The sequence below is a fragment of the Periplaneta americana genome, chromosome 14 (assembly GCF_040183065.1).
Source record: "Periplaneta americana isolate PAMFEO1 chromosome 14, P.americana_PAMFEO1_priV1, whole genome shotgun sequence".
NCBI classification, from domain to species: Eukaryota; Metazoa; Arthropoda; class Insecta; order Blattodea; family Blattidae; genus Periplaneta; species Periplaneta americana.
The window spans coordinates 109,174,878-109,200,910 of NC_091130.1; the positions used below are offsets into that span (position 1 = coordinate 109,174,878).

The 26,033-nt window shown below is 34.9% G+C and overlaps 1 protein-coding gene across 1 annotated transcript in view; it reads left to right on the forward strand.

Annotated features, from left to right (window-relative positions):
* Positions 1–21,437, forward strand: part of LOC138713647 (dynein beta chain, ciliary-like) — a 206,356-nt gene extending 184,919 nt beyond the window's left edge. Inside the window, exons 50-57 of the mRNA XM_069845903.1 lie at positions 484–1,647; positions 5,122–5,347; positions 8,199–8,365; positions 11,668–11,919; positions 13,679–13,861; positions 16,393–16,566; positions 18,734–18,882; positions 21,011–21,437. Coding sequence (XP_069702004.1) covers positions 484–1,647; positions 5,122–5,347; positions 8,199–8,365; positions 11,668–11,919; positions 13,679–13,861; positions 16,393–16,566; positions 18,734–18,882; positions 21,011–21,305 — 2,610 coding nt within the window. The 3' untranslated portion in view covers positions 21,306–21,437. The remainder of the gene's footprint in view (positions 1–483; positions 1,648–5,121; positions 5,348–8,198; positions 8,366–11,667; positions 11,920–13,678; positions 13,862–16,392; positions 16,567–18,733; positions 18,883–21,010) is intronic.
* The last annotated feature ends 4,596 nt before the right edge of the window (positions 21,438–26,033 follow it).

Sequence of the window (26,033 nt, forward strand, 5' to 3'; positions counted from 1 at the left end):
TTGGTTGTTGAGCGAGCTGTGTGTTGCGTCATAAGAAAGAAATTTATTCACAAACATGTATAAGAGGGAAGAGAAAGAATGAAAATATCTAAGCTCGTAGTTGAGGGACACTCATTTCAAGACAACATATCATGACATTGTTTAGTCAAAAGACGTAGTGTTTAGTGACAGGATGCGTGGAAGAATATTGTGTTTTAAGACGGAGTGTGCTGCAACATGGTAAGAAGGAAGTGTTAGGTGTTATGACTGTTCGGCCTGACCTGTGTGACCCAACCCTCCAGTAATGATGAGTAACTCGCTCTTAGTCTACTTACTTTTTGCAAGGGCTAAAATCTCTGAATCAAGCTATACATAGCCAATTTGCAAAGTATATCATACGATAACTCCCAAGGTATTTTTCCAGAAAAGATTTTACTTGTATGTTATGAACACCATTATTGTGTAGTAATATTTTATAGGTTATGATTCTGTTTTGTGTTTTAGGTCTTAGAAGACGACTTACTAACTCGCCTGGCCAATGCTGGTGAAAATATTCTTAGTGACACCGCATTGGTAATAAACCTGGAGACCACCAAAAAAACAGCAGATGAGATAGAAATAAAAGTATCGGAAGCTAAAGTAACATCAAAGAAGATAGACGAAGCCCGCGAGCAATATCGTACTGCTGCAACTCGAGCTTCTTTGTTGTACTTCATACTGAATGATCTTCATAAAATAAACCCTATCTATCAGTTCTCCTTGAAAGCATTCAGTGTGGTTTTCCAGAATGCTATCAATAGAGCTACCTTGTCTGAAGAATTACATGAACGTGTTGCAAATCTTCTAGATTCAATCACCTACATGGTGTTCATGTATACATCAAGAGGCCTATTTGAATGTGATAAGCTAATCTTTCTAGCACAAATGACTTTCCAGATTCTGTTAACTAATGGAGAGATTGATGCTGGTGAGCTTGATTTTCTCCTAAGATTCCCAATAACACCAAACCTAACAAGCCCTGTAGATTTCCTTACTAATGCAAGTTGGGGCGGTATTAAAAGTCTTGCATTGATGATGGAATTTAAGAACCTCGATCGTGACATTGAAGGTTCAGCTAAAAGATGGAAGAAATTTGCAGAATCTGAATATCCGGAGAAAGAGAAATTTCCACAGGAATGGAAGAATAAAACTTCACTTCAAAAATTATGTATGATGCGTGCTCTTCGTCCTGATCGTATGACTTACGCTATCAGAGCATTTGTAGAAGAAAAATTAGGCACAAAGTTCACAGAATCTCGATCTGTGGAGTTTTCCAAGTCATACGAAGAATCAAGTCCTTCTACGCCAGTGTTTTTCATCTTATCACCAGGCGTGGATCCTCTGAAAGATGTAGAGAAGCTAGGCAGAAAATTGAGCTTTACATTTGATAAGAGAAATTTCCATAATGTCTCCCTTGGGCAGGGACAAGAAACAGTTGCAGAACATGCTATGGAAGTAGCTTCCCGCTATGGTCATTGGGTGATTTTGCAGAATATTCATTTAGTTCAAGGATGGCTGCCAACACTTGAGAAGAAGATGGAACAGTGTGAAGAAGGGGCCAATAAGAAATATAGACTCTTTATTAGTGCTGAACCTGCTCCAAGTCCGGAATTTCATATCATTCCTCAGGTATGTTTCTCATTTGTTTCTTAGTAAAAATTAAAATTCAAGGAAGCGCAAAAGAATAGAATTTTGTTTTATCTCTTGGAAAATAGTAGTCAAATAAAGTGAAACATGTCCACTGCTGTGGAGTAACAGCTAGTGTTCTTGGCCGTAAAACGAGCTGGCCCGTTTCAAATCCTGGTTGGGGTTTTTTCTGAGGTTTTTCCTCAACCACTCGAAGCAGAATTGATGGTTAACTTTCGATGTTGGACCTCGGACTCATTTCGCCTTCATTAGTATCATTTCATTACTTACTTACTTATGGCTTTTAAGGAACCTGGAGGTCCATTGCCGCCCTCACATAAGTCCGCCATCGCTCCCTATCCTGAGCAAGATTAATCCAGTCCCTAGCATCATATCCCACCTCTCTCAAATTCATTTTAATATTATCCTCCCATCTACGTCTCTGCTTCCCAACTAACACTATATACATTTCTAGATTAGCTCATACGTGCTACATGCCCTACCCATCTCAAACGTCTGGATTTAATGTTCCTAATTATGTTAGGTGAAGAATACAATGCGTGCAGTTCTGCGTTGTGTAACTTTCTCCATTCTCCTGTAACTTCATCCCTCTTAGCCACAAATATTTTCCTAAGAACCTTATTCTCAAACACCCTTAATCTCTGTTCCTCTCTCAAAGTGAGAGTCAAAGTTTCACAGTCATACAGAACAACCAGCAATATAACTGTTTTATAAATTCTGTCAGATATTTCGACAGCAGACTAGATGACAAAAGCTTCTCAACCGAATAATAACAGACATTTCCCATATTTATTCTGCGTCTAATTTCCTCCCGAGTATCATTTATATTTGTTACTGTTGCTCCAAGATATTTGAATTTTTCCACCTCTTCGAAGGATAAAAGTATCATTTCATTAATCATCTTAATAGATTACAGGTTACCAGGAGGTCATGGTGGATGTGGTTCCAGGATCTGCCTGTAGGCTGCATTTGTCTGTGGGAGCTGCACACATCCGACTAAGCCACAGGGGCTTTTCAGCAGACTGTTGGTGACTGGGGTAGCATAAGCTCCCTCAGACAGATGGCATCTTGATGAGTCATTGAATCGACTGCGGCATGTTCTTCCGGTTAAGGATGCAGCAGATTCAAGCACATGAATTGCGAACAGATACCATCAATCTGAGGAAGCCGCAGAATAACATCACAGGAAGGCGGAGGATCAGGTTTCGAGTCAGAACTGGATGCTGTGGCTGAATCAATATGATGGCACCATGCAGTGAATTATGCGCTTGAAGAGCGATCCTGATGGACTTCAACAGTTATTCTAATAAGGAGGCTGCACATAAGCCTAAGGCTGCAGTGCTTGCCTACGGGCTCTCCTCCGAAAGAAAAAAAAAAGTGAAACATTCTCCATGTGTATCTCTAGTTAAAAAATATCATGAATCCAGTATTTCCTTTTCTTGTTTTGGATATTTGTTCCTTTACAGTATTTTCCGCCTCTCTACATAACTGTGCTAAAGCTATGATGTGATTTATTTTACACTGTAATGCGAATCAGTTCAATTTGGTTTGTTCGATTCCACTAGATAAAAGTCGTAGCAGACATTTTGTTTTGATTCGGTTCGATTCCACTAAGTGGGAGCAGGCCTTGATTCAACCAATTAAACTGATTAAACTATTTTTTTTTTTTTTTTTTCGGAACTGCCTGACTTTCAGCATTCTGGAGTACCAAGTTCCGTCAGTAACTTCACCCAGTATCATGATTTTTTGTGGGGGGATTTGCAGTATGTAGCCCTATGTCCAGCTTACAGTGGAGATGAGCTTTACTTTCATTACCAATCGTAACAAAAGTGGAAGTAAAAGGGGTAACTCCAGTGACGTCTGTTCTTGCATTGGACCTGAAGAGGACGTACAAATATTACTAGATATGCTGAGTTCAGATTCCTGTCTCTCTCGACACGAAAATCTATAGCTGACTGAGGCACAATGTTTTCAATAAACATTACACATGTATTGACTAGCTAGCATTGAATAGAACAGTTATTATTGTCATGTTATCCCCTTTAATATCATACAAAGGTGTAACATATTTGCTTCCACATTAAATCAGTCAAATAGCAAATGATGCAGATATCAAATAATGCTTAGAAACTAAAGAAGTTAAGGAAACTATACTTCAAATTAAGTTTGGTAATTAAAAATGCCTTCACCTTCAGTTGTGTTTTCTTCGATGTCCATATTTTGTTCACTTAACAAAAAGCTTTTTACAGGACGATTGGTTCTGGGCAGAGATATGCCAAATTCTACACTCTTAGCAATTCTTTTGAATGACAATTTGTTGAAAGGAGAAAATGTCTTGACCGCTGATAACCTTCCATCTTAGCAGCAGTCACAGGTTCACACTTGTGGAGTAACGATTAGCACGTCTGGCCGCGAAACCAGGTGGTCTGGGTTCGATTCCCAGTCAAGGCAAGTTATCTGGTTGAGGTTTTTTCAGAGGTTTTCCTTCAACCCAATATGAGCAAATGCTTCGTAACTTTTGGTGCTGGACCCCGGACTCATTTCACTGGCATTATCACCATCTCATTCAGAAGCTAAATAACCTAAGATGTTGATAAAACGTCGTAAAATAACCTACTAAAAAAAATAAGCAGTCACAGTTGGTTATCTTGCAACCAAGAGCTCCTATTCTCATTTTGTTAAAAAAAAACTGCATAAGATATTACAATACAGGTCCAAAAATTTTTTTATACTACCCATATCTAAAAGAGGGGGGGGAGGGGTTTCTCTTTTGCATCTTCCAGCAAAATGGGTCTAGTGGGCATCTCAACAATAACTGTCGGGACACCAGGGTGAGAGGTCCTAAAGCGGGACTGTCCCATTGAAAATGGGATGTCTGGTCACATTACATTATATTGCCAAACTGCATGCTGCGTAACACAAATGATCAATTTTATTGGGAAATCAGGAGACTAATTGTAACTTTATTGCTCCAAATGTCAGAGCATTTGATTAAATAAATAAAATATTTAAACTTGAACTCTGTAGGAGTCCATGTTTCTGGTCTAAAAATAATACTTTATACTGGTTAGTACTTATCTTTTGTTTGATTACCTCCTTTGCATGATTAAGACCTACATTTATTCTGGTACCAGTACTTTTCACAAATCACATTTCACAGAATTATCGTCTGCATTATCTTTAATTTAATTGATTATAATAAACCTAAGAGTTCCATTGCCTAAATTAACTCCATACCATACTCATCTTGTTCTTAAGGTAACCCATTTTTCAAATTCTTAGGTGTACTAATGGTAATAAAATGTTCTGTTGTGTCTGCATATATTTATGATATGTAACTAAAATTGCAAAAGGAATTGTGTAAAATTGACAAAAGCCAGAACTATATTTCATGTCTCTCGTAGCAATAATCTTGAAATTACAGAAGTAAAAAGTGCTGTATTTTTATATTAATAGGGCCTACTTGAGTCATCCATTAAAATAACAAATGAACCTCCTTCTGGTATGATGGCCAATCTACACAAGGCACTTGACAACTTCAACCAAGAAACATTGGAGATGTGCACAAAGGAAGCAGAATTTAAAGCAGTTCTCTTCGTGTTATGCTACTTTCATGCAGTTGTTAATGAACGCAGGAAATTTGGTGCCCAAGGTTGGAACAGAAGCTATCCATTTAACGTTGGTAAGACATTGAATCACTCTTTATGCACTTAAAATTAACACAAGAAAATGTATTATTTTGCTGACTGAAAAAAGAATTTATGAATTAGTGTGTAAACTTATTTCTCTATGGAACGATTTTCCATTAATTTTCTTTAAGAATCTTATTCATTGGTGAAATAAAATGAGTGATTTCAGTGTTAAGCCTACCACTATTTTGGTGAGTATTTCGTGAAATAAATTGTCAGTTCGGCTATTTAGTGAAATAAGTTGTCAGTTAAATGTATTATGGTATGTTTAATATAAAACTTTTTGTTTACACATATCACATATCAGTATCACCAAAATATAAAATAAGCATGGTTTCTACATTGTCTGCACGAAGATTTGTGCGACAGTTGGTGACTATTTTCGTGTACACAAAAAAAGTCTCTCTTATTGTTCACATTAGACATAGGGATCCACACTGCCTGCAAACAGTTCACACCAAATTCGCCTTGGTTCTTCATTAGTCCCCCGAAAGTTCTTCGAATAGTAGTAGTAGTAATAATAATAATAATAATAATAATAATAATAATAATCCGAGAAAGATACATTTTATTATTCATTGTTCGATGCACTCGTTTAACATATAATCACTGAATAACTTTATGATAGCTTTACTGTGTTAATTAAATACTTAAAAGGTCAAAATACAACAGTGTTCATAAGTGAAGATTAAAAATAATGGAGATAATTATTACAGTTGTCTATAGTGTTCAGACAACTGTAATAATTATCTCCATTATTTTTAATTTTTACTGTGTTAACTTTTACAATTTACCTGGCTGACTAGTTTCGAAGTGGTACAGTATTCTTCATTGTCCGAAGCCTAAGCAAAAGTTAACAAAATAAAGTTATCATAAAGTTATTCAAAGATACATTTATTGAAAGCTACTGCTCCAAGAAGAATTTCTGAGTCATTGACCATTTATGTCACCCTCTGCTCTGATCTATGAGTTGTATTTGCTTCTATCATTGGTAATCTATTTAGTACAATATATTGCAATATCATTATTTGCGACAAATCGAATATTTAGAATAATGAACTGAGATCAAGAAAATATCAAGATACCTTATGTCTGAGATTATATAATTTGATTCCATGAAAACAGACTTTTTATTCACTCTGCTTCTTAGCTTTGTATTTATATTCATTTTTTCTTCCCTTCCTTTTTCTCTCTTTCTTGTGCCATCTTTCATATAAATTACACAGTGTTTGTTAGGAAACAGGTTTCACTGAGATAAATGCCATCGGCTTTTGACTGCTATAGATCAAATGCAACTGAAGGGACGTCAAGGTTAGAGCATTAGTAAACAGCTGACTTCCAGTCAGTGCAGTTTAGTTCAGTTTGTGGTAATTCAGTATACATTAGAACTGTGAATCTTCATTTATGATACATAGGCCATACCGGTATGTTACGAAGAAATCATACAAAAGTGTCATGCTAGATTTCTACAGAAATATCCTTGCGTTCAACATCCATCTGATTGAATAGTCCAGAATTTAGTGAAGAAATAGGGAGAAACTGGCCCATTTTTAAATTAAAAAAGGCGTATAAATTGCTTTCTAACTTAATAAAAACTTGATGTCATTGGTTATAGCCTAGAACAGTCTCCTACGAAACTGTTAAGAAGTACAAATGTAATTTACTGGATTTCGTCTCTATCAATAAAATGGCACATGGTCCATTTCAATCAATTTATGAGTAACTACTGGCCTATAAGGTTTTAGTTTTAATAATTTCGTTGCTTTCAAAGCTGATGTCTTGGATACACCTGCTTGAAGATCTAGCTTGAATTTTGAAAGGTGTATTGCAGAATATTTGCATTTAAATGTATACTTTCAAAGATATTTTTAATGAAATAGCTAAAGATGTACGCATGATTTTAAATTGTCTTTGTTTTGTTAATGACCTAAATATAAATCTGTGGTACTTCATGTTTATATCAATAAATTGAATCATGATGAAGAGTGAAACAAATTTATGGAATGAACTATAGAGTGTCCTATATTGAAAAACATGACTTTGTGTTACTACGAATTTCTGTAGAACTCTGTATAATTTCCAACTACTCCAAACGGTAGGCTTTGGTCAACTGTACAAGTATAACGTAAGTACAAAATTATTTTTAAATATACTAAAATACTGTAATTGTGGGAATACGAGATATTTTGTGTAGGAAATGTTAAAGAGCAAAGTACACAAAAAAATAATCCTCGCACAACACAAGAATTAAAACGTAACAATTCAAGGTGAGAAATTGTAAATAACTTGCAAGGATCAATGATATCTTAAAATAAAATAAAAAATATCTACTAGTATAAGTATGCAAACAGCATTTCCAACAGTTGCTGTGATCAAGAATGATAACTTTATTAAAATCATTTACAGTCCATGCTTTAATTAGTGCCAATATTTATTATTTTATCAATATTAGTGATTCCACAACACAAACTCAAGCAACATGTGTTGGCAAAAGAGAGAGGATTGATTCACAAATAAAGACTAATTCTTCACTATCATTGTACATAATCTCACTTTAGTAATCCAGATTTTTTTCCTCCAATAAAATCATTAATTTAAAATTATAAATAATTATAAAATTAAATAGGTTAATTATAGTTTAGCCACTATTTAAAAAGGTAAAAAAAACTGGAAACAAGGTTGATTAGGAACATCAGTTCGGTAAAAATATTATCTACAAATTATTTCATGGAATACTATGCAAGTGATAATTTATTTTGAATCGCTACTGAGCTCGAAAATGAAGAGTAAAAATTACAGGAAGTGCATTCTTCAATAACTGTTGTTTATTTTTGTTTCTTGCAGGTGACCTCACTATAAGTGTGAATGTTCTTTATAACTATTTAGAAAACAGCTCCAAGATTCCTTGGGAAGATTTGCGATATCTGTTTGGAGAGATTATGTATGGAGGGCACATCACAGATGACTGGGACAGAAGACTGTGTCGTACATTTTTGCAAGAATGGTTGCAGGTAATCAGGCTATCATTTTAACATGTTTTAAAATTCCTTCTCAATAGGGCGCACCATAAACTGAATGACTAGTGTTTTACTTTTCACACTGGTAACCAGCTATCAAACTCCGGAGGGCCCAAGTGAAATTTACCATAAACAAAAACGATATTTGGTGGTAGGTTGTAGGGTACTTCAATTTCCTCTACCGACATTCCACCATTGCTTGATTAATCATCATAGTCATCATAATGGTGCACTGTAAACCTCCCATGTGCACCTAGGGCAACCTTCTGCGGCAATGAGCCTATTGTGGCATGTTCCTCTTAGAGGGGGGACACTTTGGTGAAATTGAAGATAGTCAATACCTGCTATTAGGAAAAAAAATTCTCAATATTGATTGTAAACTAATACTGAATGCAAGCTTTGGGTAAGACTGTACAGATCGAATTCTTAACAGTTGTGTCTGGAAAACTTCATTTTCAATACTGCATAAATTCCAAATTCTCTTATTAAAAAGTAGATTTTTTATTACACATTTAATAAAAGATATATATGAAACAGTCTCAATACTAAACATCGAACGCACCCACACAACAGGCAGCGAAGTTCGAGATGACGCCGAGATCTAGTTGGCTCTGAGGATAGTGTGAAGAAGCACCGAAATAGCTGTAAGCCGCACATGCTTACATAATTAACACGAGTAAGATCGCCATTTAATCAATTATTTATATTCAAGTATTAAACGTAGTATACGAAAGATTCAACATGGACTAAACATCCGTTGTATCTCTTTTTATAGTGACAAGGGCGTATGCAAGGTGGGAGTTACCCCCTTGAACTTTTGAAAATTGGCATATTTAGATTTGAGTATTTTTTTAGCCATAATCTTTTCCCTCCTCAAATTTTTTACTATCAGAATCACAAAATCTACATCGACATACTTAGACGTCAACAAACAAAATTTGATAACACAATCTCAAGGGAAAAAATGGAACTCTTTGCATCGTAATCCACAGTTAATTCCCGATTTACCACGAAAATCGTCTGTAGCTGCATTTAGATTGGCAACAGGCCATGATTGTTTGGCCAAACACCTGCATAGAATTGGAATATATCAGTCCCCTAACTGCCCATTGTGCAACTCAAACCAAGAAATGGATTCTGAACACCTCAAAATCTGTGCTTCAGTGGCTGACCATGATAATATCTTTGAAAAATATTGGAGTGCAAAAGGTCAAATGGCTTTATTGTCAAATGCCTGGCATTAGGAAACAACAACAACATCGACGTAAGGCGTAGTCCTCCTACCCCTCCTCCAATATAATCCCTTTGGTTGGTGCTGTGGCATGTTTGAATTATAACAATGCTATCTTTATTATAGAGAGATCTACCATCTATGGTCTGCCCAAAACAATTTCCGACCTGAGAAATGGCGCCTTTAGCATGTTACCATGGCAACCATTCAAATCAACCAATCACAAGAGACGCGTAACCATGGTAATGGGACGGTGTTGCCTTGTCTATGTTTACAAGTTGCACGTGAATACCAGGGCCTAGTGGTGAATACAGTGACCGGAATGACTGAGTTGGCTGGTTAATGCGTGCTTTGTGTGAATTAAAAATATTATTTAGTTGTATTATTATTTTAGTGTATCAATAATTATGGTGTTTAAATTATATTACACTATTATCTTCGTTGTCATTGGTGGAGTGTGTGTTTCCCAGTTTCTGTTAGAGTTTTTAAACAGATGACTTGTGCAATGTCGGAAGGAAGGAAAGGCAGGCGGAGAATAAAGAATATTGGACAAGGTGTCCCGTTAAACAGTCAAGCGCGAGAGATGGTGTGTTATGTAAGAGAGTATTTTGACAGGAGAAAAGATAATGGCGGGCCTCTTTTACCTTTGGCGCAAGTCGTAATGAGAACTGTTGCTTGTGTTAAAATTAATAAGAGCACTGTTACCAATATTTGAAAAGAAAAAGGCCGTGCAGATTTTTAATTATAAATATTTTTACAGTTTACAATTTTTTCAACGCCTTTCTAACAATATTACATTGAAGAATACCGACATTCATAAAAGTAGAGGCTTTGTATTAAATTAAAACTGTTTTTACAGTTTACAGTCCTTTCGATGCTCTTCTAACGGTATTTACATTGAAGAATACCGGTACTACTACTACTACTACTACTACTACTACTACTACCAATTATTATTATTATTATTATTATTATTATTATTATTATATTATAGGCTAATAAAAATAATAATATACACAAATTTTAATGCCTAATATTCAACAAATTGGTTAGAAATGTATGTGTTCATGTCAGCTGTTCATTACTGCACTCTATTGGCAGCGCGCCCGCGTACACGACAGATGGGCAACATGACAACATTGCTCCCCCTTCTCTATAAGCTGTCAAGTCGGAAGTAGTTTTGGTCCATGTATAGTACCGACCTTGTAATAAAATGAAGCTGACACAATATGAAATTTAACTTGTTGTGAAACATATTGAAAAGGTTGTTTTGACAGTTCTGCAGTGCAGATGTTAAATATTGTGTATTGTCGATTTTATACTCATTTTAAGAGCGGCATTTACCTGTTCGTTAGTTTGAGTTCTGACTTCATTGTGAAACATTCGTTTAATGTTCATTTGAGTGGGACACAGTAAGGGTAGTAAACCTACATTAAGAATATTGAGATAACCATTTTTAGTGAACTAATAGATGTAGACAAATTCTATATTAGTATTTTTAACAGAACAATACGACTGTACACACTGCCTTTTATATCAGTCATTTGCTGAAATCTGCTTTTTTATGATTGAATACCCATAATAAGCCATATATTTTGCTCAGTGAGATTCTCCATTCTCAACATACGTGATTTTTATCAGTGCAGAGATCTTAAGGAAAAGTTCTATGACTAACTACACATGATGAATTGCAACGCATATCTTAAAATTTATTCAAGAGATATGAGATATGTATTTGACAAAGTGACATATATTTATATCAACAATCTACTTGTAACAATACGAATAGATTTTCATTAAATTGTTCTGACAATCGCAGTTATTCATTCATTTTCTTATAAGAAAGTGACCAATTACTTATTGACATCACTAATTCTTATCTGATCATCAAGTACTGATAGCAGGTTTAGTTCCCAGTTGAATGCATGTTAATATTAGAATTTGCAATCATTTCACGTTTTATTTTAGTCATAAAAGGAAAATGACAGAGAACAGGATCTTGTACTTTAACTGAAGAAATAGTACAATAATTTATATCGAATTACATGCTCTTTTCCTGTCATAGGATGAACTTTTAGATGGTGAAGTGAGTCTAGCACCAGGGTTTCCTGCGCCTCCCAACTTGGATTATGTGGGGTATCATAAATATATTGATGATATGTTACCCCCAGAATCGCCCTACTTGTATGGTCTACATTCAAATGCAGAAATTGGCTTTCTTACTACATCTTCAGAAACATTGTTTCGTACTGTGTTTGAAATGCAGCCTCGAGACACTGGCGCTGCTGGGGCAGCTACTGTTACTCCAGAGGAGAAGGTCAGTGAAACTTTATCATCTTCTTTGTAATATAACACAAAAAATTTGTAGTGTAACTCGGAAAGTAGTGGCGGTGATGGTGGTGGTGGTGGTGCTGACAGTGGCATCGACAGCAGTCTCTTGGATGGTTCCATTCGACTTCTAGTATAATTTTGCTGTTGAGTTCAGGTGGAATGAGATGAGAGGACACTTATATAGGCGATGCATGTCCATTATTGAATTTTCTTAATTACGCAACAGATATTTCGGTGATGCATATATGGAAATCCTATATAAATATGCTGCCAAACAGTCATGATCAGTTAAGATCCGGAACATTGCTGCCGGTACTGATTCATGTCTAGATAATTCTGATATCACATATTTATTTAGTAGAATTGCCCATGATTTACTTGTAATAATTCTAGGTTTCAATTGTTGACTATAATTTTCTTTCTTTCTACGATTCATTTTTAGATTGATATGACAGCATTGTATTTTGGTTTTGTAAAATGTTGGTACTGGTACCCTTTTAACCAAAACATCTGCCTGTTCTTTCCCTTGCAGAACACAGTGTGTATCTATTGTATTCTAATGGTTTTTAGTAGTGCAGGGAGAATTTTGATATCTTTTTTTGTATTTATACAGTAGAATCCCTCTTAACCGGCACCAATGGGACCAGACTAGTTACAGATACGAGATTTTGTCGGATAATTAAATAAGTATTTAAAAAATTACCTGTTCGTATTTTATGATGTCAACTTGTTGAAACTGCAGTCATATGAAGCTTATTTCTTAGTCATTTGGTCATAACTAAATATCATAAAACTGTGTATTTTCTTTCATAAAATACGTCACTTAACACGAAAATACACTAATTTTCGGTTCGAATATTCACTGAACATAAAATTCGTGCGAACTTCCTGATGTGGCAATTCATCCATCCCTGCATTCTTTTGTGCCTGATAATGGACAGGGAGATTCTTTATGTTTTTGAAGGACCTTGCATTTCGATATTTTCCCATCACTGTCAATGTCACTTTGTGTGTATCTGCAGCATTTCCGCATACTATAACAGTAACACGATCATTGTTTTGTTTGAAGCCCTTAGTCGAGGTTACCATCACACACGTTAGTGTTGTTGTAGGAAGACATCTCCATAATAAACCAGTCTTCTCGGTATTATATATATTTGTTCCACACTAACATTACTCTCAGACACAATTTTTTGGAACTGATTAATAAAGTGATCCGCGGAATTTCACACTTTCCTATTTAGACTCATCTAACATCCCCTCGAAATGGGCGAGTTCAAGTGGTAAATTTAAAGATATGGTCTCTGTGCTTTGTTTGTAAGACCCAAACGCCAAATTATCGACGCTACCCGATCTATCCCAGGGATATAACGGAGTTTTCTGTCTATGTTTTCATGTGTAAGCAATATAAAGAGTAAACACAATATGCAGCATGTGCGATCCATGAAAACTACTCACATCTTCGGCCGACTCTTCCCTTTCGCATGAATGACTTTTTTTTTTGTCCTAGCAAAGAGTGCCGTTGTTTTGATATTGTTAGTTATTTGAGTGCCGGATACGAGGGATTTTATTGTAATATATTTTTTAATTACTTGCTACATAAAATTCTCACCAATCCACAGCTCTGGAAAATGACATAATTATTTAATTTAATTTACAGTGGATTAAAGAAAGAGAAACACGATAATTGTCTGGCGACGAAATATATCAAATAAATAATATTATATTTTCTGTGACTTTTTCAGGTAAAACAAGTATTAGATGAGATAAGTGACAAGGTTCCTGAACCATTTAACATAGCTGAAATCATGGCAAAAGTTGAGGAAAGAACTCCATACATTATAGTAGCATTCCAAGAGTGTGAGAGAATGAACTTCCTCATGGCAGAGCTGAAACGCTCTTTGAAAGAGCTCGAACTTGGCTTGAAGGTATGTGTAATGTTAGAATTCCAGTTATCATTAATGTATTGAAAAAATCGGAAAATAATTGAAATATAATCATTCGTCATGTGAAAAGTTTGCGTATGTCAAGATACACATAGTTTGTACGTTTTAGAGGATTTGTCCATACAACTATAAAATTTGTGGAGGTGCAGTTCCTGACAGAAACACGTTTTATTCTGTAACATTTCTGTTGTTGCCATTTGGATGTGTGTTACATTTTCTGGTATGAAGGATTTGCTTGATATCATCGTGACTTAATATTTATTCTATTCTATCTTCATAGTGTATCCAGCTATTTGCTGACAACACGTGTTCCACTATGTTTCACTATGAATGTTCTCTTCTTGAGTGACTTAATATTTAATAATGCTACAATTATCGGATTTTGGAGACTGATTATTATCATGATTGGCATTTTTGTTATTGTCTAAAGTCATTCCATGCATTTATCATACTATCTATATTTAATCCTCTAGTGGTCGCGCCCTTAAATGGAATGTTAGTGGCCGTGTGGATTACAGTTGTGATCTATATTTGAAATTATTTTTTATATATAGCCTAATTTAATTATTTTAAGCTTTTCTGGTTAATTATTATCAATGATTACACATTAACACAGTCCAACTATATTCATTTTTTTAACATTCACAAAACAGTTATTTGTTCATTCATTCATTCATTCAATTGATTAATCTTACATGTACGAGAATATTGATTTTAAACAATTAGAGACAAAAAATAATAATGTAATTGACTTTTGAAAGTATATAAATACAACTTATTTACAGTAAGTCTTTTTCTTCTTCTACTTCCAATGTACATAGGCTTGATGCCTGTTCCTCTTCAATAATCTGCCTCCACTGTGTCTTTTCACCTTTTCTTTGGGCATCCTGTGCTTCTCTTTCTGATTGGAAATTTGTCCATGTTTTACTTTACTGTCATTTATCATTCGGCTCATATGGTCATCTTATTCTTTTCTTCTGTTTTTATCCAATTGGATATTTGATCTATTGTCACTTTTAATTTGATCCCTTGAAGTTGTGTTTGCTATTGTCCTCAAACTTTCATTTCACATGTTTCCAACAGATATCTAATTTCACTTGTTTCTGGCCTAGTTTCTGCTGTATATGAACGTATTGGTCTTATCACTGATTTATATACTGGGTGTTCATTTCAAAGTGTGTCATGACGTCACTGTTGTGAGTCAGCGATTTGAAGCAAGTTTCAGTTTTTATGTCAGGGAAGTTGCTTATTAATCAAGGCGTTCAATCTGAACTTGAGAACGTGTACGGTATAACTTGAACGTCGTAGCAACAGATGGCGGTCTGTACTGTCTTTGTGCTACCATAACCTCTTTCGAATTGTGTTTTGCGCGGCCAAGTCGTACGCAGGGTATTTGTTATCATCGGTTGCATATGGCAACATTTCACAATACAAATCAAATGTTCCGTGTCCATGTTGACCGTCAAAGTTAATGTCAACAAATACGTAAGTAATCGTCTTAACCCTCTCCCCATATCCCGACAGTAAGGAAAAAACCCACCTCAGTACTTGTTTCGAAACAGTTCACATTCCTGCCACTACCGGCGTTACCGTACGTATCAGTAAGTACTCTTCAGAATGAACACCATACTTGCTAGGCAACTTCTCTGACACATAGGTTATACACCTCTGCGGAAGTGTAGGAAGACTGACTTCTCTAGGCTCATCGACTAGGCATATGACAGCATACAGCGAGCCATGACACACTTTGAACTGAACACCCAGTATTCTAACTTTTGCATCAACCTTTAGATGTTTGTTTTTCCAAATTCTCTCTTATCTAGAATTAAATTAGACAATTAAATGTAGACCTACATGTACATTTGTGTAATTTATATGTAGAGACTAAGATATATGTATACACACATATACATATATACATAGTGTTCTGCCAAATGGCAGAACTGCAAACCAGCATTCTCCAATCTTTCCTATTTTCTACCTTCCTCTTAGTCTTAGCATATGATCCATATATCGTAATGTCGTCTATCATCTGATATCTTCTTCTGTCCCGAATTCTTCTCCTGTCACAATTCCTTCCAGTACATCCTTTAGTAGGCAGTTTCTTCTCAGCCAGTGACCCAACCAATTCCTTTTCCTCTTCCTGATCAGTTTCAACATCATTCTTTCTTCACCCACTCTTTCCAACACAGCATCATTTCTTATTCTATCTTCCACTTCACATGCTCCATTCTTCTCCATATCCACATTTCAAATGCTTCTAGTCACTTCTCTTCACTTCGTCGTAATATCCATGTTTATGATCCATACAATGCCACACTCCAAACAAAGCACTTCACTAGTCTCTTCCTTAGTTCTTTTTCCAGAGGTCCGCAGAAGATACTCCTTTTTCTATTATAAGCTTCCTTTGCCATTGCTTATGTTTGCAGTTTTTCTTGAGAAAGTAAGATGTGAAATAAAACCTGAATTATTAACAGTAGACAGAGTTTATGTTCTTGAATTTAACATTACAGGGTGAACTGACTATAACAGAAGATATGGAAGCCCTTCAGTCATGCTTGTTCCTTGATCAAGTACCTCCCAACTGGACAAAAAGAGCGTATCCTTCAATGCTGAGCCTTGGACCTTGGTTTGCAGACCTCATGCTAAGACTGAAAGAACTAGAAACTTGGTCGTCAGACTTCAATGTAAGCACAAGTTAAGCAAATTAAAGATACCATATAACTAGACGCTTTTGAAATGATTTGTGTACCATAAAGAATTCTCAGATGAATGTTCTTAGAACGTATTATTTGTTGTTTCGGTAATGTATATTTTGGGTTTTTAATTTACTATCAAGAAGATCAATTAGCACAAAGTCCTGGTGAAAACTAACAACATAGGCCGACTTTCCGAGTCAGTGAAATTATAAAATTTATTATATTCCATGTGTCCTATTAAATAGCTATATAATGCAAGGAACTAGTTGCTCTGTATGTATTAACTCTAGGATGCATGAGTTCCTTTTCCTACACATTTACATAACATGACTCCATTGGACCCATATGCTATTTAATGAGGAATTAGACATAAAATGGAATAATATTAATTTATTTTATTTTATTTTATTTTAGGAGTGTTAATTATGTAAAATAGTACAATTGTATAACTAGGTAACAAGTGATTATACAACCATATATATATATATATATATTTTTTTTTTTTTTTTTTCTACAAGATAATAATATAGGCTCCTAATGTTTTCCTCTTATGGTTGTGAGGCCTGGACTTTGAGGGAAAGAAATAAAACCCGAATAGTAGCCAACAAGATAAAATTCCTGTGAAGAACAGCTGGCTATACTATATTAGACCGCAAGACAAATGAAGACGTTCTTCAAGAGCTTGAAATATCTTCTATTTTGGATTACATCTATAGTTGCAGAACTAACTGGCAGCAACATGTTCACCGCATGGGAAGGACTCGCATTCCTTGTCACATTTCTACCTACTGTCCAAGAGGGAAGAGAACACTAGGAAGACCTTTAAAGAGATGGCTTGAGACCGTAACGAGCCATTAGGCCCACTACTTGTTAGGACGATGATGATGATGATGATGATGATGATTATGATTATGTTTTCCTTTGGAAAAAGAAAATAATAGAGTTTCATAACTAAGTAGCGAGTGAAAATAAATTCTTGTTACAAAACAAACACATATAATTACATTTATTTATATAAGATAATAATGTAATGTATCTACGAGATAGAAGAAAAAACAGTAAGCAAAAACCACACAAGTATATCTTATGAGTCTTCACACTTATTGCACACGTTGTACTATGCTCCTGACAAACATTATTTGTATACTTGTAGCAGATTGTTTTGGTCTTTCTATCTCTCGTTGTAGGGCATAGAAAACATCTCTTCTTCTTGTTTTGATGGTTGCCACTGCTGTTACTACTGCTTTGCACACTACTACCTAGATTAGTGATGAACTTTTTCATGCAAATCTAGCTTTTAGGTAAAGCTCCCTATGAAGCAGACTTGAATAATTTTAAGGGAAAAATTGTTCCGGGGCCAGGTATGAATTCCGGAACCTTTGGCTTACTGCACCAATGCTCTATCCACTGAGCTACCCAGAACTTCACCCAACACTGTCTCAATTCTTCCCTTTTATCCACATAACTCGAGTTGGCTGACAAGATGCCAGAAACCCACATCGGGTGCACACAAACTCTGTGTGACTCAAAACTGTAGTTTTCTGTTAACGTACCTACAGTAGCATACATATTATGCAAATCTAGCTTTCATTTCTTCTTCAAAAACATTTTTATTTCCAGTATTCGTGCCTTTTCTGATGTCAGTATTTTGAATACTAAGTTTTCAGATTGATGTGAAATGTTTCATTCCTTTCCTTAAAGGAATTTAGTTCTGAGAGAGAGCCACCGGCATAGCTCAGTTGGCTAAGGTGCTTACCTGCTGATCCAGGATTGCGCTCAGGTGCGGATTCGATTCCTGCTTGGGGTGATTACCTGGTTGGGTTTTTCCGGGGTTTTCCCTAATTTAGCATTTCAGGGTGAATTGACAATAACAGAAGATATGGAAGTCCTAATCGTAAGTCAATTGTCAGGTAATCTATGGCGAATCTTCGGTCTCGCTATCATCAATTACATCGACGCGAAATAACCTTGTAGTTGATACAGCATTGTTAAATAACAAAGTAAAAAAAAGTTCTGAGAGAATATTCTTCTTAAAATGCAATGAACCGAGAGTCAGTATGGAACCTTATTATTGACATATCAATTTAAGACTTCTAAATATAATAGTTGTGAAAGACATAATAATAAATAATAAATTATTTTTTACTGATTCCAGTTACCAGCAACGATATGGTTAGCAGGTTTCTTCAACCCTCAGTCTTTTTTGACAGCTATTATGCAATCCACGGCCCGTAAGAATGAGTGGCCTTTGGACAAGATGTGTCTCCATTGTGAAGTAACAAAGAAACATAAAGATGATTTCACGTAAGTAACCACTGAGTAGTTACTGTAGCATTACTTATATCTTAGGAGATTAATATGAATTGAGGCGGTTAGAAGAAAAAGGGATGTAAGTGACATTTCTAAAAAAATTATTTAAATGCATCCAGGGTAAACTAAAGCATTTAAAATTTCAGTGGTAAAGGGATATATCTTTTAACCACATCATACATTAACATTTAAAATTAAAACTTCACGGAATTTACGAAAACTTAGTAACTTTTAATCACATTTTCTAAAAAAAAATAACGTTAAGTAGGGTGACCAGATGCTCTCTTTTATCCGGACATGCCCTCATTTTTAGGCTTTTGTCCACAGTCCGAGTGAATTTTTAAAAAATCAAGAAATGTCCTCCTTTTCGTAACTTGTATGCCTGATATTTTGAAATTATCTGATTTGACGCCTTTCTCAAGTAATTTTCCTGTAGGTGGTAGCAGCATCGACGAAATATACTCTTTGCCAACAATCATAACTCTCTTTGCTCCTACTTGTTATAGTCGTTGCTTTCATATGTAGCTATAGTCGACGGCAATTCAGAAGGCGGTAGTCTGCTTGTGTTTGTGTCGAGAGAGACAGATAGAGAGAGCAAGGCAGCGTACAACATTGCCACATCGTACTTCACTTGCACGTGCGATGCAAATAGCGCAGGAGAGAATTTAAATTATCAAAAGACAATAATGACCTTAGCCGTTGATTACTGTAAGCATGACACCAAACAAACCCTGTTTCCTTCACTAACAATATTCTTTGCACGGTTCTCAATCCCACACCACATGCTTCTACAGCCGTTTCTTGCACGTTGACAATGTTGCAGCCATCATCAAGATGGCCGGCAGTGTTCTGCTCGTAAACGTTTTTAAAATAATTATACACCTTAAACAATATTTTCCGCACCTGCCTGTGCAATACTTGTTTTTTTTTTACAATCTCTTCTTCCATTTATTTATCTTGTACACGCAGAGTAAATGTTAGTTTTACTTATTCAATGTATTGAAACACTCACACATGAACAAACGAACTTGGGAAGTACTTGTTATAGACTGATTCCGATTGGTTATGCTGTACAAGCTTGTGATGTCACATGCCAGAAATGCTATGGCGCATATTGCAGCTGACCGCCTTCCGAACTGGCATCTAGTCTAATTATAAAATAAATTTTATATTATTAAGTTTTATCATAAGTATGCTGTAATAAAATATATTGACATAATTTTAAGTATAATATAGGCCTAAGCCTGAATCTAAATAGATATTATCTGTTCTCTTTAATAATTAATTATAGTTCCCTTGACTTTCATATATGTAGCTAACTGTAAAATCATGATTATTAAGTTTTATCATAATTATTTTGTAATAAAATAGATATTGACGTAATTTAAAATATAATAAGCCTAAATGTAAATACATATTTTCTGTCCTTTTTTTTCTAACAATGTCTTTTTGAAGCTTTGTGTTCTCTTTTTTACCAATATGAATCTGGTCACCCTAAACATAAGTGCACTTACACCCCTTTGCTTCTGACCGCCTCAATTGAATAATTAATCTTTCGCATTCAAACTTCGTTTATGATGAACTTGAAAGACAACTTTTGACATAAGATCAAAACAGGAATATTTCCTTTTAGAGTTTTCTGACAAGGGAGCTGTCAGTGAGCTCAAATCGAAACCTGCGTACAGCTTACAGAAAGCCCATACACCAAAAATTAGCTACATGAGTTCAAACTGCAAGTTCCCAATATCGAGATAGCAATCTCTATTAAAATACTAGGAGAAAAGCATGAAGATTTATCGCTGGGTTCGTGCACCCTTGTACGCTCCACCTCTCCCCACTACTGCTGATGATGGGTACCCAATTGCTGCACGACTGCTTATCAGGCGACATTGCAGCTTCGATCTCAGGATCTTACAGTTGAAACTCGCAGCTGATTTTTGGTGTGTGGCATTCTTACAAGATGTCACTTTTGTAGAGAAATTTCAAGGCAGGTTTCGTTTCGGTATGAGCTCACTGACAGTTCCCTTGTAAGCGGTCTGATTTTCATCACCATATTCTTTTCTGATATTTTTCATAATCAAAGTAATATATCCATTTCAAAGTTTTTATTAAAATATTACAGATCTGCCCCTCGTGAAGGAGCATATGTGCATGGACTGTACATGGAAGGAGCTCGGTGGGATATTCAGACTGGTTCTGTTGTGGATTCTCGACTAAAAGATCTATTTCCCATGATGCCTGTAATATTCATCAAGGCAATCACCCAGGACAAGCAGGATTTAAGGAACATGTATGAATGTCCAGTTTATAAAACACGTATCCGAGGACCAACATTTGTCTGGACTTTCAATCTAAGGACAAAAGAAAAGGCAGCAAAGTGGACAATGGCTGGAGTGGCCATTCTGCTTCAGATTTAGTCTATATATTTTAATTGTTAATACTTGCAAATTTTAATTCAGTACCTGTTAGTAATAGAGTTATAACATACAGTTGATATACATTAAAATTATATTTATGTTGAATTAATACACACATAATTCAAAATGAAATATTTTCTTTTAGTACGTATTACGTTGTTTTTAACATTTAAAATTAATTCCTTCCTTTGTTCATTCATCATTCATTCCACTGTTTCCACTTAAGAAAATAAGTCTATCCCAAGGATTGTGTGTGTGTCTAATGTCTACCCACTTCACTTTGCGTGATCCGTATATATGGCAGGACTGTGACCTATTTTCAAGTTGCACACCACTTTGATGAGCCACACTATGCATGATGTGTATCTATGTCGTGTACTAGGGTGAGAGTATGTGTAAGTGTTCGTGTAAGCGTAGTGTAGGGAATGAGTGAGGATGATTATAAAGGTGAGGAAGGGAGAAGGGAAAACCCGGTGCCAGCACATAGCCTACTCCTGTCAAATAGCACCAAAGGGGTTGCCAGGCTTAACATCCCCATCCGACGGACAAATCACTATCAACAGTGACATATGCCTTCTCTTCATATGCACTCCGGAGAGATTTGGGATTTAACCCGAGCATATTGGTGCACAGTTTAGTGATTAAAAGTTGTACACTGCCATCTATCCTAGTCCCAAGGTAGAAATTTTACATGGAAATTTCTGACCCCACCGGGAATCGAACCTGGGCTGGCTAGTCTGGAGGCAGACGCGCTACCACAGAGCTAACTCGTCAGAATTGTTAAAAGATTGTAAAATATTTTAATATGACATGGCGTACTGTGCCATAACATCCATGTCTGTAAAGAGTAATTACTTTTTGTTCATGTTACTCATTTAATTTATTTTTTGTTTTCGATGGATGATGGACAGCTGGATGGGTGGTGGATGAATGGATAATGGATGGACCTGCTGATTTATCTGCTATTAAGACAAAAGAGAAAAACTTGTGTCAAGCTACTCGTCTATTCTTTCACATATGCATTCTAACATACTGTTAAATACTGAGTATAGCTTATAAAACTAAACTATACGAAGAACAGAGAATAAAGATTTCTGTGTATATATGTATACTATACACATATATTTCTGAAAGTAACAGTTACCTGCGTAGCTCAGTCGGCTAAGGCGCTTGCCTTCTAATCTGAATTTGTGCTGAGGCATGGTTTCGATTCCAGCTTGGGCTGATTACCTGCATCATGGGTTTTTTTTTTCCAAGGTTTTCCTCAACCGTAAGGCAAATGTCAAGTAATCAGTGCCGAATCCTTGGCCTCATCTCTCCAAATACGAGGCGTATCCAGAAAGTAAGTTTCCCGATTTTTTTCCCCTTGAAAGTAAATGCACGTTGGTATAAGGGGAACTACCCCTTATAGGTGATGCAATTAGAGAAAATTAATAACTTTTCTCCTATCTAACTGATTTTCATGAGATTTTATACATAGTTACAAGTAGTACATTTGCTTTAAGTACAAACTCTGATTACGTTGGTATAAGGGAAACTACCCCATATAGGCTGTGCAATTAGACAAAATTAGTAACTTTTATCCTATCTAACAGATTTTCATGAAATTTTATACAGTAGTTACAGGTAGTACATTTGTTCTGTATTACGTAGGGGGATGCATTTAGACAAAATTAGTAACTTTTATCCTATCTAACAGATTTTCATGAAATTTTACACAGTAATTACAGGTAGTACATTTGTTCTGTATTACGTAGGGGGATGCATTTAGACAAAATTAGTAACTTTTATCCTATCTAACAGATTTTCATGAAATTTTATACAGTAGTTACAGGTAGTACATTTGTTCTGTATTACGTAGGGGGATACATTTAGACAAAATTAATAACTTTTATCCTATCTAACAGATTTTCATGAAATTTTATACAGTAGTTACAGGTAGTACATTTGTTCTGTATTACATAGGGGGATGCATTTAGACAAAATTAGTAACTTTTATCCTATCTAACAGATTTTCATGAAATTTTATACGGTAGTTACAGGTAGTACATTTGTTCTGTATTACGTAGGGGGATGCATTTAGACAAAATTAGTAACTTTTATCTTATCTAACAGATTTTCATGAAATTTTATACAGTAGTTACAGGTAGTACATTTCTTCTGTATTACATAGGGGGATGCATTTAGACAAAATTAGTAACTTTTATCCTCTCTAACAGATTTTCATGAAATTTTCTACAGTAGTTACAGGTAGTACATTTGTTCTGTATTACGTAGGGGGATTCATTTAGACAAAATTAGTAACTTTTATCCTATCTAACAGATTTTCATGAAATTTTATACAGTAGTTACAGGTAGTACATTTGTTCTGTATTACGTAGGGGGATGCATTTAGACAAAATTAGTAACTTTTATCCTATCTAACAGATTTTCATTAAATTTTATACAGTAGTTACAGGTAGTACATTTGTTCTGTATTACGTAGGGGGATGCATTTAGACAAAATTAGTAACTTTTATCCTATCTAACAGATTTTCATGAAATTTTACACAGTAATTACAGGTAGTACATTTGTTCTGTATTACGTAGGGGGATGCATTTAGACAAAATTAGTAACTTTTATCCTATCTAACAGATTTTCATGAAATTTTATATAGTAGTGACAGGTAGTACATTTGTTCTGTATTACGTAGGGGGGTGCATTTAGACAAATTTAGTAACTTTTATCCTATCTAACAGATTTTCATGAAATTTTATACAGTAGTTACAGGTAGTACATTTGTTCTGTATTACGTAGGGGGATGCATTTAGACAAAATTAGTAACTTTTATCCTATCTAACAGATTTTCATGAAATTTTACACAGTAATTACAGGTAGTACATTTGTTCTGTATTACGTAGGGGGATGCATTTAGACAAAATTAGTAACTTTTATCCTATCTAACAGATTTTCATGAAATTTTATACAGTAGTTACAGGTAGTACATTTGTTCTGTATTACGTAGGGGGATACATTTAGACAAAATTAATAACTTTTATCCTATCTAACAGATTTTCATGAAATTTTATACAGTAGTTACAGGTAGTACATTTGTTCTGTATTACGTAGGGGGATGCATTTAGACAAAATTAGTAACTTTTATCCTATCTAACAGATTTTCATGAAATTTTACACAGTAATTACAGGTAGTACATTTGTTCTGTATTACGTAGGGGGATGCATTTAGACAAAATTAGTAACTTTTATCCTATCTAACAGATTTTCATGAAATTTTATACAGTAGTTACAGGTAGTACATTTGTTCTGTATTACGTAGGGGGATGCATTTAGACAAAATTAGTAACTTTTATCCTATCTAACAGATTTTCATGAAATTTTATACAGTAGTTACAGGTAGTACATTTATTCTGTATTACGTAGGGGGATGCATTTAGACAAAATTAGTAACTTTTATCCTATCTAACAGATTTTCATGAAATTTTATACAGTAGTTACAGGTAGTACATTTGTTCTGTATTACGTACGGGGGTGCATTTAGACAAAATTAGTAACTTTTATCCTATCTAACAGATTTTCATGAAATTTTATACAGTAGTTACAGGTAGTACATTTGTTCTGTATTACGTAGGGGGGTGCATTTAGACAAAATTAGTAACTTTTATCCTATCTAACAGATTTTCATGAAATTTTATACAGTAGTTACAGGTAGTACATTTGTTCTGTATTACGTAGGGGGATGCATTTAGACAAAATTAGTAACTTTTATCCTATCTAACAGATTTTCATGAAATTTTACACAGTAATTACAGGTAGTACATTTGTTCTGTATTACGTAGGGGGATGCATTTAGACAAAATTAGTAACTTTTATCCTATCTAACAGATTTTCATGAAATTTTATACAGTAGTTACAGGTAGTACATTTGTTCTGTATTACGTAGGGGGATGCATTTAGACAAAATTAGTAACTTTTATCCTATCTAACAGATTTTCATGAAATTTTATACAGTAGTTACAGGTAGTACATTTGTTCTGTATTACGTAGGGGGATTCATTTAGACAAAATTAGTAACTTTTATCCTATCTAACAGATTTTCATGAAATTTTATACAGTAGTTACAGGTAGTACATTTGTTCTGTATTACGTAGGGGGATGCATTTAGACAAAATTAGTAACTTTTATCCTATCTAACAGATTTTCATGAAATTTTATACAGTAGTTACAGGTAGTACATTTGTTCTGTATTACGTAGGGGGATGCATTTAGACAAAATTAGTAACTTTTATCCTATCTAACAGATTTTCATGAAATTTTATACAGTAGTTACAGGTAGTACATTTGTTCTGTATTACGTAGGGGGGTGCATTTAGACAAAATTAGTAACTTTTATCCTATCTAACAGATTTTCATGAAATTTTATACAGTAGTTACAGGTAGTACATTTGTTCTGTATTACGTAGGGGGGTGCATTTAGACAAAATTAGTAACTTTTATCCTATCTAACAGATTTTCATGAAATTTTATACAGTAGTTACAGGTAGTACATTTGTTCTGTATTACGTAGGGGGATGCATTTAGACAAAATTAGTAACTTTTATCCTATCTAACAGCTTTTCATGAAATTTTACACAGTAATTACAGGTAGTACATTTGTTCTGTATTACGTAGGGGGATGCATTTAGACAAAATTAGTAACTTTTATCCTATCTAACAGATTTTCATGAAAT